General features: G+C 34.1%; 1 protein-coding gene across 2 annotated transcripts; it reads left to right on the forward strand.

Moving 5' to 3' along the window:
* The first annotated feature begins 6215 nt into the window (after window positions 1-6215).
* Window positions 6216-16709, forward strand: LOC6555821 (nuclear factor 1 X-type). Of its 2 annotated transcripts, none has more exons than XM_001982702.3 (9): window positions 6216-6461; window positions 9426-9565; window positions 12505-12660; window positions 12713-13310; window positions 14520-14702; window positions 14759-15025; window positions 15089-15858; window positions 16292-16487; window positions 16548-16709. In XM_001982702.3, exons 2-9 carry the CDS (start codon window positions 9485-9487, stop codon window positions 16595-16597), a joined length of 2301 nt encoding a protein of 766 aa, XP_001982738.1. In that variant the 5' UTR covers window positions 6216-6461; window positions 9426-9484; the 3' UTR covers window positions 16598-16709. The 2 variants fall into 2 exon arrangements, with proteins under 2 accessions (XP_001982738.1, XP_015008710.1); XM_015153224.2 differs by having other exon boundaries at window positions 14771-15025.
* Window positions 16710-17468: the final 759 nt, after the last annotated feature.

Here is a 17468-nt window from a genome sequence, read left to right on the forward strand (position 1 = left end):
ACTGTTTTAAATAAAAAAAAAATGAGTAAAAAGTTCAATATTATAATTAAAAATTCTTTAATCGCATACGGTGTCGTATGATAGACATGTAGGTTACTTGCATAGAGAAAGATTGCATTAGCACAATAAACCAGTAATAAACCATTTTTAAAAGTACCTTTAAAAAATTAGCCAACCATTGCCGTAATAAGCGTCAACTGCGAGAAAATAAATTATGAGACAGTAAGAGAGAAGAAAGAATTAAAAATTATATACATAATTGATAACTAAAACTGAGTTTAAAAAACGAAAAATCGAAAATACAACCCACCTTGAAATTACATATTTGTTATATACCTGTTAAAATATTATTAAAATAATTTATTCATAGCAGCAAATAAAGCATTAAAAACAAGCAAAAGCAAATTTACTTTAAGTATAATTGTAGTTGAATGAAAGTATACATCGATTCTCCAACTTTCGCAAAACTACAAAACCTTATGTTGAATTGAATCGGAAATCTTAAAATGTTTAGATAATCTAAATTATCAAAATGATACATACATCGTTGGAACATATGAATTATTCAGGTTAATTTAAAAAAGCTCAATTAAGGTAAGAATACCATTAAAAAAACCCCACGCCATTGCCACGCCTACGGTTGGAAAATTGCTTAGATTTTTTGTTAATTCCATTGTTTTCTTGAAATTTTTGCCAACAATATTGTGGCCACGCCCACTCTAACGTCGAAAAACCGCCCAAAGCTGTCAAAGTTTGTTTCATTTTATTTCTATTCTATTATTTATCTTGCCAATTTCAATTGATAATGTGTTTATCACAAACACTTTGGGCACTCCATCTCCAACGCCCATAATTAAAATATTGATTTTGTGTAACAAATCTGCTCGGTTGAATAAAGAGTTGACACACCTAAGGATAGTAAAGTCCAGACTTTATAGATAACTTTATACAGACATTATACATATGTAATTTAAGGATACCAAGCCTATCTTTTATGTTATAATAAATATTTAAACCGCAGTTTTATAATTTAATTAATACTAAACACAGAACCACTTCTTCAACGAATCATTGCTACTTCCTACTCTTCCTCGATGTTTTTCGAAAGAAACATACTACGGAAACATCGGATCTGGCAATAGCCGATCTATTTGCCCAGTTTTTCCTGGCTGTGTGATTAGATTCTGTCCGCAAGCCTCTTTTAACACTGTTTACTTTATTTCTAGAAACTTCACAGTTCCCCCATATATGAAAGGAGTCGTTTGTGATTTCTCTCCATTAAAATGTATCAAATTTGATGCAAGAATTATAGAGATTTACAATTATTATCTCTAAGCTTTTTGAAAATGCTACTCCCAATTGTTACTATCCCTTATAAGACATTCTCGTTTACTTACATATGTACGCAGATGATGTTAAATTATGCCTGAAGTAAAAGGACATTTCATGCCATTCAGATTTACAATCTGATCTAGACAGCTGTGAAAAATGGGGCCGTGATACACTTTCTACACTTCGCTTGTCCGTCCGGTTCTTGTGCATGGATTAACTGTCTGATGTCCGAATTATGCAGTTCCCTTGGATCGCATTGAATCGATTAACAAATTTTTACTTTTTGCTCCAAAACTGGTATAAAAACCTTATTTTACCTTCTTATTCAAGTAGACTTATATTAATTAACTTACCTCCCCTAGATACATTGATCCTGTTAAATTATACCTGTTACAGTAGAAGGAATCGATTTCAAATGTTTGACAAAATTTGTTTTCCCAATTTTTGCCGATATTCCAGATCGTTTAAATTTCTCGGTCGCACTTCAACTAGCTGAGTAACGGGTATCTGATAGTCGGGGAAGTCGACTATAGAATTTTTATAGTATAGTTATAAACTTAGGCTACAGAACTATATCAGACATAACAGATGGGCTTTCGGACCGATTTTATTATTTACCTAATATTTAATTTTTATTTACCTAATTTTACCTATATTATCTACAAATTATTTACATTTATATACAATATGTTAACAGAGATTAACACTTCTGCTTTACAGAGATTTGATAACTATATAAAGATGTATTGAGTTGACTTTTTTCAGAAATTTAATGTTGTTGCTTATAATTTTTCGTCGCTTCGTGACAAGCCCTAGCGCATCCCCCGGAACATTAAGAACTTTTAGATCTTACGTTGGAGCTGCAGGTCTGGAGCATTATAAAGACTGTCACTTGGAGAACCGCTGGAATTTTCCGAGAGTACTCAGAAAATTAAAAAGAACAAATGATTTCAGAAGTGACGTTTTAAAAATGTACATTCCCACTTACAATTTTTAAAACAAACTTTCTTATATTATTGGTTTGGATCTAACACCTTAAAAAGTACAAATTTGTTTACACACAAAGATGTTGTGACTGTACCGAATCGTCAGGAGTTAAGGATGAGCGAAAAGTGTTGCGTTGTTGATAAAGAACACTGATAAAGAAATTAGAAAGGGAAGAGCTAGACCAGTTTAGCTCCGCGAGTTTATTTGTAAAGTTGTACAGACTTATCTGCACCGATGAAATTGGTACCGCAGTCGCTGTAAATGTGACAGGTAACCAGCTCTAAATGGATAGCTTTAGACAAATGAATACTGCTATGTATAAATAATGTAAATGCTATAATGTAAAATTTAATGTAATAGCTATGTAAATGCTTTGACTTCAATTGATAAAGTGTAATTAACCAAAGTGGCTTCGTTTTAACAGAGTGGGACGATGCTTAAAACAGAGTACATTTAACAATCAACATTCAACAAACATTTACAATCCAAAACTGTTGTCGAGTGATTGCTTGTGTGAGATTATTCAACTGAGCGTTTTTATGACCAAATACGTGGACAAGTGTAATTTGCGAAGGATGATGAGTGATTGAGGACGTTGTTGAGTGGTGAGTTGCAAACCCCTAGGATCTCTTCATCCTAACTGGTGACAGAGAGATGAGTTTATTGGTCTTAGGGAGTGCATGTCTTGCTTGGATAACTCCTCCTGCGTTGAACTAGGGAAGGACTTGGAGGAAAAGCTGATTGGAACCGCATTGGATTGGAAGGCCGCATTGGAACCAATTACAAGAGCTGCTGCAATAGCAGAGAGCGGGGCCGTGCTGAGACCGTTAAGGCATGCCTTGATGCGATCAACTCAAGGTCCTTTGCAAAAAATCTAAACTTCGACAAAGAATGTGGTTTCTTTGGCAGAGAACCGTGCGGTGCTGCTTTCGGCGATCAAACGAAAAATGTGGTTTCAGTAAGAAGAGCTGCTGTTCGATTTATTGAGTACCCATTATTGTGGAGGTGTGATAATGGGCGACCGAGAAGTCTTTGGTTGGTTTCGACTTTCGATTAACTCGATGCTGACTAGACGTTCAAGCAGGAATTTCTCAAATATGCCAAAGGTAGGAGTCTTGAGAGAGCTTCATAGAGAGTGCTTCCATACTTGTGTTGTAATACTTGGAAGCTTTCTTTATAATGGTGCACCAACCAGTAATCGCAGTCGATGTTTATTTTATTAAGAGTGGCGCCATAGTGTGCATGAATTGATTGTTGTAGCGTTTGACCACGACATCCCAGCAACAGTGTACCCAAATTAAGTCAAAGCCATGTGACCCAGATCATGATCGCATCCTTCAATCAATGATTGTTTCAGAAAATGAAATTTCTGAATGTTGGCTAGAGAATGGTTTTCGTTGATAAGATGAAAGAAGTTAATCTAGAAGTCAATCGTTTATGTTTGAGCTGGACGCTGGTGCAATGATGCATTGTTAAATTTTTGTGTTGGAATTTTCTCGTCTTATGTTTCTTGCCATAAATTCTGCTATATTCTTCATCAAACTGATTGCGTAGGCTTGTCGAAAAATACTCATATTGTTGCGGACAAAGAAGAGCCACTATTTATTGATGATTCCGATTAAATTGATTTGATAAATCATCTAGTGATCGGAGGTGTTGAAGAAAATACGCTTTTGTTTTTCTGCTAGGACTGTCTTTTCTTAGGTTACGCTCGATCTGGGTTCATCTTTCCATCAAATCGAACTGCATTGCATAAAGGCTAGCAAATGCATCTGAACCGGCAGCGTTTGGATTCTGAACGCTTATTTTTCTTCTTTACTCATGGCTTGTGGTTAAATCTTACTGTGCTTTTGAAATCATACACCCACAGAAACACTTACCTCTTGAAGTCGGTTGCGGGAAGCTGAGAATAAAGATTATCAATTCCTTGTGTCCATTGTTCGTAGCTCCGCTATATGGGGTTCCGCTATGTACGGGGCTGATGACATGTTGAGAAAGTGCCACCGTTCAGAATGGTGGATTGTTCCATTGGGGCCGACCACTTTTTCTCAAGCCACCCGTTGAGTTTGTTCCAAGCTGGAATTTCGTGGGGAGGTTCCACCCCAGCAATGGTAGTATTAACGTATACCTCGCGCACTGATCCCGCTATACCTTCCAACCGTCAACCTAGCCGCCGTTTTTGTAATCGGATATCGGTGGTGGTCAGGCAGGGTATTCTCTTTCTTGAGGTAACTGTTCCAACACGTACTCGTTCTGCTTCTGTATGTTCTGCTGGGACAATCATGAATGCTCCGGGCTCCCGATAGGTTTACGCCACGCCATCCCTGAAACACTCATCTACGACTTCACCACAATCCTGACACGGACATGGGTTTATGCTAAGATTGCGTTCGCACTATCGGACTCGCCGGGTCAAGGCCAGAGTCTGATCTCGATTAGTGTTGTAGAAGGGCGTCCAGGTCGAGCCTGTTTAATAGGCCTCCTTGAACCGTTAATCCTCGGCGTCTGTGCTTTCCAGATCCAATGTCCCCACTTTTACCGTTCGTGCATTCTAGAGTTCAACCTTGTACCGTTGCTTTATCGAAATCGCCATTCTATACCGAATTCTCTTTCTGCAAACCCTCTCTCCAAAGATTTATTTTTCAAAATCTCTTGCTTTCCGCACAGCAGTTACTAAGCCCTGATTTGTTGCGGAACTGGCTTCAGGCAGCCCATCTTTGTGTGGAGTACCTAAGTCCTCATAACATATAAATTATAAAAATTGGAAAAAGTCGCTTTTACGGAAAAGTGTTGTATATCAATACTCATCAGAAAGCTTAAAATAATTGTTTTTTTTTGTGGCATTAGTTTTATAATATTTTTGGACAATACAATTCATTTGCAAATAAGTAAGGAAATTTAAGTAGAATGTAGTCAAATAGTAGACACCACTCGCTTTTCCAAATACTAGACGAAACAGTGTGTTGTTTAGCAAATTATTACTTTGTATGTAAGCCACGTTTTAAGAGTTATATTGCATATTTCGATTACTTCACATTCAAGAGGATTATAAGTTATAGGCGGCGACTTCAATGCCTAATCTGGAATCAGGAGTAACAACATTCAGGCATTTTAGGAAATACACCTCTAAAGCAGATTTTCTTTACCTTAATAACACCAATATTCCCCTAATAATCTTTCTTAGCTAATTTTTTACGTCTATTCGTATTTTCGTATAAATGCTTCGATCTCTGGAACTACAAAAGCTAGAATGTTGAGATTAAAATTCCAGAGACTTTAAGCTTCCATATAGACGCAGCGCAAGTTTGTCACCAAAATGTCCCACTAATAATATATATACTCACGGCCACACTTTTAAAAAATTGTATGTTATTTTTTAATTTTTTTAATATATTTTGTAAATTTTTATAGATTTGCCAAAAAAAAGTTAGTCAACGCACACTCCAACGCCCACAAATCGCCTAAAACTGTCAGGCCCACATTTTTAAAAAATGTGATATTTTTTTTTTACTTTCTTATATATCTTGTAAATTTCTATAAATTTGCCAAAATAATTTTTACCACGACCACTCTAACGCACACAAACCGCACAAAGCTCTTTTTTTCATTTTATTATTTTTCCCCAATTTCTACCGATATTCCACATCATTTTTTAAATAATTTTGAAATTTCTCGTTTGCACTTCCACTAGCTGAGTAACAGGTATTTGATAGTCGGGGAACTCGACTATAGCATTCTATCCTGTTTTTAAAATAAACTTTAGAGTTCTTTAAGTTATGTTAATTAATATTACCGATAAGTAGATGATTCTGGCACGTTGAAATATTACTGTAGTTGCGTGTCACATGCGCATTTCGAATTTCAATGAGCTCTCTCATTTAGTTCCAGTTTCTGAGAGCACTAGTATCCATTTTTAGAACGTTTGGTTCGCTCCGGCCCTTTAGTTCGCTTATGTATTTGTTGATTAATTTGGATTCATGCACATATGTCTCTCAAAGAGAATAACAGTTGACGAGAACAAAAATCCACGCAGTCATCTGTGATTTGCCCATTTTAAATTTAGTCTATAAGCACAAGTTTTGCATAACACAGCTACTCAGTTATTGTTCAGTGTGCTACGAATTTCCTTTTTATATGTACATGTAAGTGTTCACAAAAAATATGAGATTGTGCCTTCCACATAACTGAAAACGGTGAGGTCTTACAGTTGCTTTAACTATATATGTAAAGTCAAAGACCCTCATAAAATAAGGAAAAAAATAAACGGGTTATTTCAGAGTTGACTTTTAGAAAAAACTAGAGTTTGTAGTTTAGCGAATGACTTCTTTTTAATCTCTGTACATTAGTCTACGTAGACAGCCGAAAGTTTAATTTTTATGTTGTATTTCTCCGCAACTATTTGTGGATTGTCCCTACAATAATAGTCGAATTACTCGACTATCAGATATCCGTTACTGAGTTATGGGACCTTAAGTTAGATCAACTGTTGTAAGTTGGAAAGCGATCCGTAACGGCGGATCGATTAATTACTTGACCATTAATCTCTAGCTGTTTTTACAGGGTTTTTTAATTTGTGGGCGTTAGAGTGGACGTGACCAAAATGTTCTTGACATATCTTAAATAACAATCTATATACTTTACAAGGTCAAAGGTCTTCCTACGTTACATGCTTTTCAACGAATCTATAATATACTTTAGTCTAACATTAATGGATAAAACTATCTACACAATCTATCTATAAACACGTAATTTTTGTAGTCTACGATTTTAAAAATTACATTGGTTTACAAAAAAACAAAATTACTGAATTAAATTAATCTTATTTGAGATTACACGAAGTGAACGTAAACGCTTTTGATCAAGTTACTAATAGAAACGTTTATTGAATATCTGTAGTTTTCACTTGTGAGTGAAAATAAGTACAGTGGTTTATATTTTACGAACGACAATAACAAACAAATATAAGCAATTTTTATCCATGACTTAAAATTAAATGAAAACTATACATACGCAAAAAAATGCCGCCGCAGTTGTCCGATCATAGCGAGTGATACACGTATCGAAAAGTAAAGCAACAAATAATACCAAAAACTGTATGGTTCAGGAGGAAAGGCGGGATAAAGTAAAAAAAAACAATTTAACAATTGTGGCGTATGACGCTGTTGACGCGTAATATTACCAAAAACCGATGAACCGTTCAATAGGTATTCCTAAGATCTTGGGAATTTATCAAAATTAAAATTTTTGTCGGGCTGCTTGTCTGTTTGCAAAAAGCGTTATTTTAAAATACTAAAATTTTTTCCCCGTTAAACAGCATTTTGTATGGCAGCGTGCAAAATAAAATAATTTTTTCGTCACAAGAGTCGAAGATGCAATCATCACTCTTTACGAAATGTTTTTTTTTTCTTGATAATGTATATACATATGTTTAGTTTTAATAAAGATCACTAGGCGACTCTACCTGGCAGTATCCGTATGATCGTCGAGATCTATAGAAATGTAGCAGCTACAAAGTGGAGATAGGCATTCAAATTCTAGAGAAGTAGAGGTAGAGTAGGCGTAGTAGTAGTGAAGTAGCATAGCAAGTTTCCCATAAGGTGCCCAAAACTGTCACGCGAATATTTTCAAAAAATGTTGCTGAGAATATTTAGAGAATGTACTAGAATTGTTGAAATGTATGTAACAGGCAGAAGTAAGCGTTTCCGTTTATAAAAAGTATAGATAAGGTGCGTTGCAAAGTAAACTGGACATAAATATAGAGACAAAATTTTATTTTTTATTGAATTTTTTTATTTTATTGAATATCTGTAGTTTTCACTTGCGAGTGAAAATTAGTACGGTGGCTTATATTTTCCGAACGACAATCGGAAAAATTATCGGCAAAATCAATTAATTTTATTCAAAATAGTCTCCTATCGAATTTTAGCCAGGTGCAAGCTTTTTAAATTGTCTCCACGTCTGCATAACGCTTTCCTTTCATCGGCAAATGCATGAGATTTTTGGTCAAATATTTGGCCACAAGCGTCGATCGATGAGACGGCGCATTATCGTGCAACAAACGCCATCTTCCCGATATTCGGGCCGAATACGTTGAATACGGCGCACCAAACGCTTCAAAACTCCATTCAGCACTCTGGCGTTTCATTACGGGATCATATTGAAAATACCACGTATCATCACGTCACAATCTTGTAAAGGAAGTTCGGTTCTTTTTTTTTGCCTCTTTAATGATGTCCTTCGAATATTGAATTCAGAGCAATTTTTGGTCATCAGTCAATTTGTGCGGAACATACTGTGCAAACACTTTTTGTAAGCCCTAATGTTTGGTCAAAATGCGATAAATCGATGTTCAGATCAATTTTTATTTAATTTATTTAGTTTATTTAATTTCAATGATGATATCGGCTTATTTTTTACGAATTCACGCACAGTTTCTATGGAATTTTCGGTGATCACGGATTTTGGTAGGCCCACATGCTCATCGTCATTTATATCCTCACGACCACTTTGAAAACGTTGAAAACGGTCATGCACTCTGCAACGGGATAGGCAATCATCGCCATAAACTTGTTTCATTAATTGAAAAGTTTCAGTAAAAGTTTTACCAATATTAAAACAAAATTTAATGTTGGCTCTTTGTTCGAAGCTCACCGATGACAAAAACGTACTAACACTTAAAGCGCCATATCTTCGGTTCCAATAGATGAAATGTCATGCAATTTGTCTGGAAGTCATTAAAGGTGTCAGATTCTAAAGCATCAACATATAGATTGCGCCACTAGAGGACGCTAGATTCAAAAAGTCCTGTTTACTTTGGAACGCACCTTGTATATTCTTGATCAGGATCAATAGCCGAGTCGATCTGGCCATGTCCGTCTGTCCTCCCGTCTGTCCGTATGAACATTGAGATTAGGCATGCAGATTCAAGAGACACAGACGCAGCCCAAGTTTGTTAAATTATGTTGTTACTATCACTCTAACGCCCATCAACCGCATAAAACTTTCACGTCCACTAGCTGATTAACAGGTATCTGATGGTCGGAACCTCGACTATAGCATTCTATCTTGTTCTTCCTTAATTCAATTAAATTTTTAATTCACTTTAGACTGCTTTCGATGGAAACAATGCAATAAACGATTCAATGAAAATTACAATACCTGAGGTATGTTTATACCAGAAACTTTAAGAGGCTGTATGGTCGAGACGGACGTTTCTTCTTATTTGCAAACATCATCATCGGGGCAGGTAAAGAGCCGTACCTTACCTTTTAAAGTTTTTACGAAAAATAACTTGGTAGTGTTGCTTAAACCAAACAGTCGGTAAATTATTTATTAAGATAGATAAGATTAAAAGTGCAATAATTTATAGATTACTAACTTATGCGTTCGTATATGTATATTTTACATTTTACTTTCAAGAATTACATGACCCAAATAATCGGATTTTACTAATTTTATCTCAGGTATGCATATTGAGTTTGTTGATCAGGATAAAAAATATGCTTAAATTTGTTTATGTAGATTTCCCGTTATAGGAATAATCTCATGGTTTTTATTATCAGACCTTCTTTATTTCTGGAGTTAAAAGTTAGTTTAAAATAATAAGTGTGTCATTTAATATAGTGATGGAAAGCACATTTTGCCATTTAGAGAATTGTCGTCGGTGTCGCTTTGAAAATGGATGTTCCATATCGCTTGTCATAAGACAGTCGATCTCGATTTCAAAGTTTTTTAGCTCTCCCTTTTTGCAGAATACAAAGTTGTTCCATTTCTTAAATAAAATATATTAATGTTTATTTTAATTCAATATAACATTGACATTATATTTTATTTTTTTTCCAACATCTTTATACTAGGTAAATATAAAGAATATAAATTTTAGACGGATCATGCTATACGCATGGATTTAAAATATATTAATTTAAAGTAATTAATATTTCATAACATAATATTTAATTAAAAATTAATTACTTAATTGGCCTATGTGAGGAATTTTATTGTTATTCCTTTGAATCTAATTTATTAAAAAACCTATATAGCTTATAAATGGTGTATATACAAATTATTATATTATACCTAATATGTTACTTGCGTTTATCCTTCAATTTATATAAAAAAAATGTAAGAAATGCACTTTAAATTCATTCTAACCAACACCATTACTCATCAACAACGCAATTACAGTTCACCTATTAAAATTTAAAATTTCAATCAAGATTTGTTTGATTCTACTATCGTAGAAGATTTACTCGTAGTGTCTCATTGCGTATTGCCGTCCACTGCAGTGGAGAGTGCACTGTGATGTGTTTCGGCAATTCATAACGTTTGACATAAACATTTTGCACAAACCCCGTAAGCCCATGGCCATGGGCAATAAATATTGAGTCTTTTCGCCCTCAAATATGAGCCTATCAACTTACCAACTCGGCCAAATGGACCCTGCAGACAATATGTGGGATTGCCTATTTTATTTTCTCAACTCGTTAGCAATGCAAATAGTAGTAAAAATCCACAGCATCTAATAAATATAATTAATTTACTTTTCTATGTACTAATACCGCCTCCCGTCCAACATGGGCTGTAAAACAATATTACTTTTTTGCGTTGTTCATTTTGTATTTGTTGATTCTAGTAATACCACATATTTTCCGCTCCTTCTGTTTCCTCGAAATCAATGTGAAAATAGCTTTTGATGAGGTTGTTTGAAAGTGATTAGAAGGCATGATTATTCTCCGTTTAAAATTGTTTGGTGTAAAATAATATATAAAAATTCAACAACTGTCACACTACTATCCTTGCACGTATTTACATATACCTTTTACTAGGGGTAAACTAGATTCGTTAACACGTGTCTAACAGGTAGAATAAAGCGTGTTTGACCCTATAGACTATACATATATTTTTGATCCGGATCACTATAGGAGTCATTTACAAATTTTTATACATATGTTGTGTATACGAAGTGTTTGGTGATGATTGGTACTGCAAGATAAAAAGAGCAATCAATTGATTTGTAATACGCGTCATCGACCCTATTCTTGTAATATTAGAGGGGAACCATTTTCCGAAAAATAATGTACATGTTTTGTGGAAATGGTGAATTATTGCCTATAAATAAATTACTTGATACTTTAAGCTGTATTAAGTTTTGATACCCCTTGCTCCTAGAGTAAAAGGATATACTAGATTTGTTGAAAGTAATTTAACATAAATTATAAAGAAGCGTTTAGACTATATAAATTTAGCAAATTCTTGATCAGGATCACTAGCCGAGTCAATCTGGCCAGACGGACAGGGGTGTCTGTATAAACGCCTCTATTTTAGGAACTACAAAAACTAGAAAGTTGAGTATAGTCATGCAGATTCAAATGTCTATCGGTATGCCATTTTTTCCTACACCCATTCTAACGCCCACAAACAACCCAAAAATGACAAGTCCTCACTTTTTTTTAAACATCTGTTGATTTGTTTCCATATTATCATTTGCCTTTATAGTTTCTATTGATATCCAAAAAAACGTTAGCACTCTCACTAGCATCATATACGAAAACGAGTAGTCTAATAGTCGAAGAACCCGACTTTAGCATTCTTTCTTCTTTTTCTATAAAAAAGTGTTTCGCTGACATTTCTTTACTTTACACGAAATATATATTATAAGCACATGAAATATATATAATTGTATACAAAAAAATACTCTAATATATTTCCTTTGATAATATTTCTTTTTATGGTACTAAATTTCATTTTAATTCATTCGAATTCATTTTACTATGAAAATATGCATACCTGTTGGAATGATTTAATAACGTATTTTTATTGTATATACATAGAATATCTAAAGTGTAAATTTTTTTTATTTGATAACTTATACTTATTTTTCATATAATACATTTTAGTCGATATTTTGTTAACCATTTATTGTTTGCACGAACAATTATATACTTCTAGACGAATTAAGCCCTCTAACTACATAAAGATAAATTTTATCTTTTCTGGTCTTGTCAAGTATTAAAAACTTAATACAGCAAGCGTTAATTAGGGATTTTAAGTCTCTATTCTATGGTTCTTAAATCCTGATTTAGCTTATATTTAAAACACATACACGTATTACATTAAGTTGTATGCACTTAGAAATCTGAAATTAATTAAGATCAGTTACTAATTTAATGCCTCTTTTACATATAGGATGAATTTCACCCTTTTATTGAGGCACTCTTACCGTACGTCAAATCATTTTCCTACTCTTGGTTTAATTTGCAAGCCGCCAAACGAAAATATTATAAGAAACATGAAAAACGTATGTCTCTGGAAGAAGAAAGACATTGTAAAGATGAACTCCAGGTATTAATTTAAACAATTTTTACAAAAGTATACAACTAAATATTTTTTTTAGAATGAAAAGACTGAGGTGAAGCAAAAGTGGGCTTCCCGTCTTCTTGGAAAACTCAGAAAAGACATTACACAAGAAAGTCGAGAGGATTTTGTTCAATCTATAATCGGAAAAAGAAAATCAATTTGTGTTCTCTCGAACCCCGATCAAAAAGGAAAAATGAGACGAATAGACTGCTTAAGACAGGCTGACAAAGTATGGCGGCTTGATTTGGTCATGGTTATACTCTTCAAGGCGATTCCATTAGAAAGCACAGATGGTGAGCGGTTAGAAAAAAATCCGGAATGCTTACATCCAGGATTATGTGTAAATCCGTACCATATAAACGTTTCTGTTCGAGAATTGGACTTGTATTTGGCCAACTTTATAAATACTCATAATTCAGTTAATAATACAAATACGACTTTTTCGACTAATCCGGGCGTAAGATCGCCAAATTTAACTATTTATAATCGAAGTAATGATCCAAACCGAAAAGATGAGGTCGCTGACATGAAAAATGATGTCGTTAGACAAAATCCATATAATGGTGTAGTTTGTAATGATATTATTTTAGCAACTGGAGTATTTTCTTCTCAAGAACTGTGGACCTTATCCAAAGGTACTAGTTATTTTCATATAAACTATTTCAACAGACTATGTAAATAATCACATATTTATACTTACAATGTAGCTTCAATACTAAGCTATATGTTATAAAGGTAATATATTTTTAAAGTGAATTGAAAATGCTTTCGGCCACGCATATTTACGAAGATAAATGGTTTTAACCTTGTGGCTTAGAAACAAGAAATTACGTTATAGTAGACTAAAGGTTTTAATATATGTTCAATATATATGTATGAATTCACACGGGCACACAAAAAAAAAGTAGTATATACATATGTAGTTCGAAATTATCATGTTCGTTTTTAAAGATTTGTATATACATGTTAGTTTCGAACTATTAAGTTGCTGCTAAGTCTCAGTTAAAAACTCGTACAACTAATTGGAACTACGCGAGATCTGAAAGTTTAAGAATTTACATTTTACATTGGGTCCGAAAAACAGCCTTTTAGCTATTATTCTTCGAAAAGCGGTAAACAAAAAATGCAAGTTAACTTTGTAACATTTATGCTCCTTTATGTCTACCGTAATATTGATTAAAAGTGTATTCCAACGTTTCTTGGTAAAAGTCTTTAAATGTTGTTTAACTGCATAGTAGCGGGTTGAAGTAGCAGGTAGCCACTCTCAGGACCTATCAATAATTTTTTAGTTCTGCAGAATACTTAATTACAAGTTACATACATTTTTTTAAGGGTTAGTTTAGCTTAAATGCAAATTTTTTATATTTTTTAAACGCTTTATATTTTGCTCAAATTTATTTCTGCACTATGACACAAAATTTAAATTCGGCCAGAAATAATCCATGCTTAACCAGCAAAAATATTTTAAAACTATCAACATCATAGAAAATCTATATTCTGAAGTGGGTATTTTTGTCAGACACATGAATGTCGTCTTAGAAGCAAACATTGATTGAGAAATTAACAATTTGTGGAAGAATGTGCACATATTAAGATGGCTGGTCAAGGAAATTACCATTAATGGGATTTAGAAGCGTATTTTTAAAATCGTTATAGACAACAATTCTTCACCAGTGGTCTTAATCCGGTTTGAACACCATGGGAAAATAATAAAGTAAAGTGGGTCTCTTAGTCATAAGCAAATTGATTTTGAAAATAAAATTTAAGTATTTTGAATGGTCATTTTACATAGTCTGCACATAAATTGTGAGGGAAAAAAATATTTTGTAATGGAATTTTATTAGATCTAATTTTAGATGAATCAAATGATATAAGTCTTAGCTCTAACCTTATAAAGAGGGAGAACGTTGGAGCTACCTATGAGTGTAATACATATCAAATTAACTCTGAACCTTCAATATCTGCTGCCCAGAGTCTGGTTCAATCTGGGTCAATTGTGGCTAATCCGATTCCACTTGGATACAGCAGTACGTAGATACGCTTATAAGATTGTTTTTAAAATTTTCATGAGATCTTCGTATAGTTGATTTTATAGATCAGAGAATTACACAATTATCGCAGAGTCCATTGCAACGCACAGAAGGCACAAACGGCGATGCCCATGATTCCAACAAAATCGATCAAAGCAGCCCACCGCCGATTACAAGCACTGCATCAGATAATGGCATAAGTAGTTTTTCTTTGATCGTAAGAGCTACTGAAAACTCAATTGAAGATCCAAAAACTTCCACGGACTCATCCATTTCCTTGCATCGCTATACGTCCTTAAATAGTCGGACACTGCCCCAAGGTACCGTAAAAGTATTAAACACGTTTTAATAAAAAATAGGATTTTAAAATGTTTACATTTCAGCTTTACCACAACATAGTTGCTCCTTGTTACATTCGAATTCCACCAGTCCGACTAATACCTTATATTACCCCCAGCATAATAATACAAGACCATCTCAACCAGCTTCCGTTGAGGAAGAAAATCGTGCTGGCTCCGATAAATATTCAACGGAGCCTCAAGATATTTCGGACTTTGTCACCTATGTTTGTCAAGACACTAGTCATACGACTACTATAACAGGATCAGCTGAAACCCATTCATTTCAACATACACTCCCACAAGGACATTCACCGCATTTTCAAATTCATCAACAGCTGCGAACTGCAAAATTGACAAATTCACCGTCAACTCATTATCACAGTACAATGCTTCCGCCGATGCTGCCTCCAATGGCTCGACCTGTAGCTATAATTCGCAGTAGCAGTGATCTAACCCTAGTCCAATCTCCACCTCCATCTTTAGCGCTGACAGCCCAATCTTCTAGCTTGAACAACCATAGTTGTATAGCGAAAAATAGCTTGCAAACGGATAATATTAGACTTGCAAGTAACCTAGACAACAGCAATAGCCCCAATAACACAGATGTTGTTTCACACCACGAAATGACAGGAACTAGATCTCCTCAACCGCAATCTCACGCACCGGCCTTAGCGAGTCCCCAATCTTATTTGGATCCTGGAAGATGTAAGCTGCTATCAGCTGGCTCAAACATAAGCAGAATTACAACGCAAATGTATCCCTCGTCAAATAATAGAGAATATTTTAATCACTTTCATTCGCAGCCTACATCGGTAAGTACGAATTGTAAATAAGATTTGCGTATGTCAATAGGAAAAAAGTTTTAATTGGGGCAAAGGGAAATTTAGATTTCCTAAAACACGAGTAACGTATTGAACGAAAAGCTTCCGACCCTTTTTCTATTTCTATTAAATCTATTTCTACTCCGGATCACTAGTCGAGACGATAATGCAATGTTTGTACGTCTCTCTATCCGATCGTTTGGGAAAATGTATAATATCAGCTAGAAAGTTTGCGCTAAGCTTGTAGAAAAAAAAAATCGAATTACCCTATGAGTTTGGAAGTATTTAGGAAATTACATTTTGAACGCCTATAATGACAGAAAGTTTTAAACAATTAATGTACAATTAATGCTCATCCCTATTTCCGAATTTATAAATATTAAATGTAAGTTGTTATTGACAAATATGTGACATGAATTTTAAGCTTTTGGGATATGCCGGCTCTATTTCTACAATGTCTGGAGTTATAAGTCCAACAGACTTAACACTTTACTCAGCTCCAATGGCTGTATCACGTTCAAGTACCAGGACTAGATGGAACGAAGAGGAGCATAATGTAATTCCAACATCTGTATCTAGTACAAACATGGATAATACCCAAGTTATATTAATGGAAGACTGTAAGTTTTTGATTACGTTTGGAGTGACTACTGTTTAATTCATTTAGGAACTTATTTCAGCGACTGGACGTTATATAGATGAGTATTCGAATCGTGACTATGTTTCATGATCTAAGCTCAATAAAAGAAAAGTCATTAAACTCTTCGGCTTGGGCATGCCAAAATGTTGACTAGAAAATCAGTAATTAAGAAGAGTACCTTAAATAAACACATAAAATTCTATTGCTTATAAGTTTAAAATTTATAATAAGGGAATAATGTTAGTTTAAGAATATAAAAAGCGTTGTATTTAAATCAAAGTAAAAGGACCCCAGTTATGTCTGTATAAGTAGCCTGGTAAAAAGAATATATATAAGCCCATAAAGAAGCAGAAACTATTAATACAACGGAGAGGTTGATTTTAGAAGTCAAAGAAATGTAGAAAGAAATATTAAGACTAGAAACTCTTGTGACGCCTACGCTGCGCAAGAATATTTCAAAATGTTGGCACACCCACTCTAACGCCTACAAGCCCCTGAAGATGCCACGCCTACTGTTTTGAATAATGTTTTGATATTTTTTCGTTTTATTATTAGTCTTGCTATTTCTTTTGGAATACCAAAAATATTTTAGCCACTCTCCCCTCATGACTACACTTACGAACAGTTTTGCATTTTTTAAAATTTTACTGACTTGCTAACAACAATTTTAAAGTTCTTGTTCGCTACTATAACGAACTCTTGTTTTCTTTAAATTAGTATTAAAATATTTCTTTACCGGAAATGTGGGTACAATTATTTGGAATTCAGATTATTATCCCCATTTCGCATTTTTTCTCTTAGCTCGTATTTCGAGGCCTTGAACACTTTTTATAGATTTAACAAACCCTTAAATACAGATCCAAACATAAATACAAATTGATTTTAGATTTCATATCATTGTAACATAAAAGAGTCAGAGGCTGGATATGATATCTCAATTCGATTTTACTTATTTTTTAAA

This window comes from Drosophila erecta, unplaced genomic scaffold (genome assembly GCF_003286155.1).
Source record: "Drosophila erecta strain 14021-0224.00,06,07 unplaced genomic scaffold, DereRS2 tig00000294-arrow-arrow-pilon, whole genome shotgun sequence".
Taxonomy (NCBI): Eukaryota; Metazoa; Arthropoda; class Insecta; order Diptera; family Drosophilidae; genus Drosophila; species Drosophila erecta.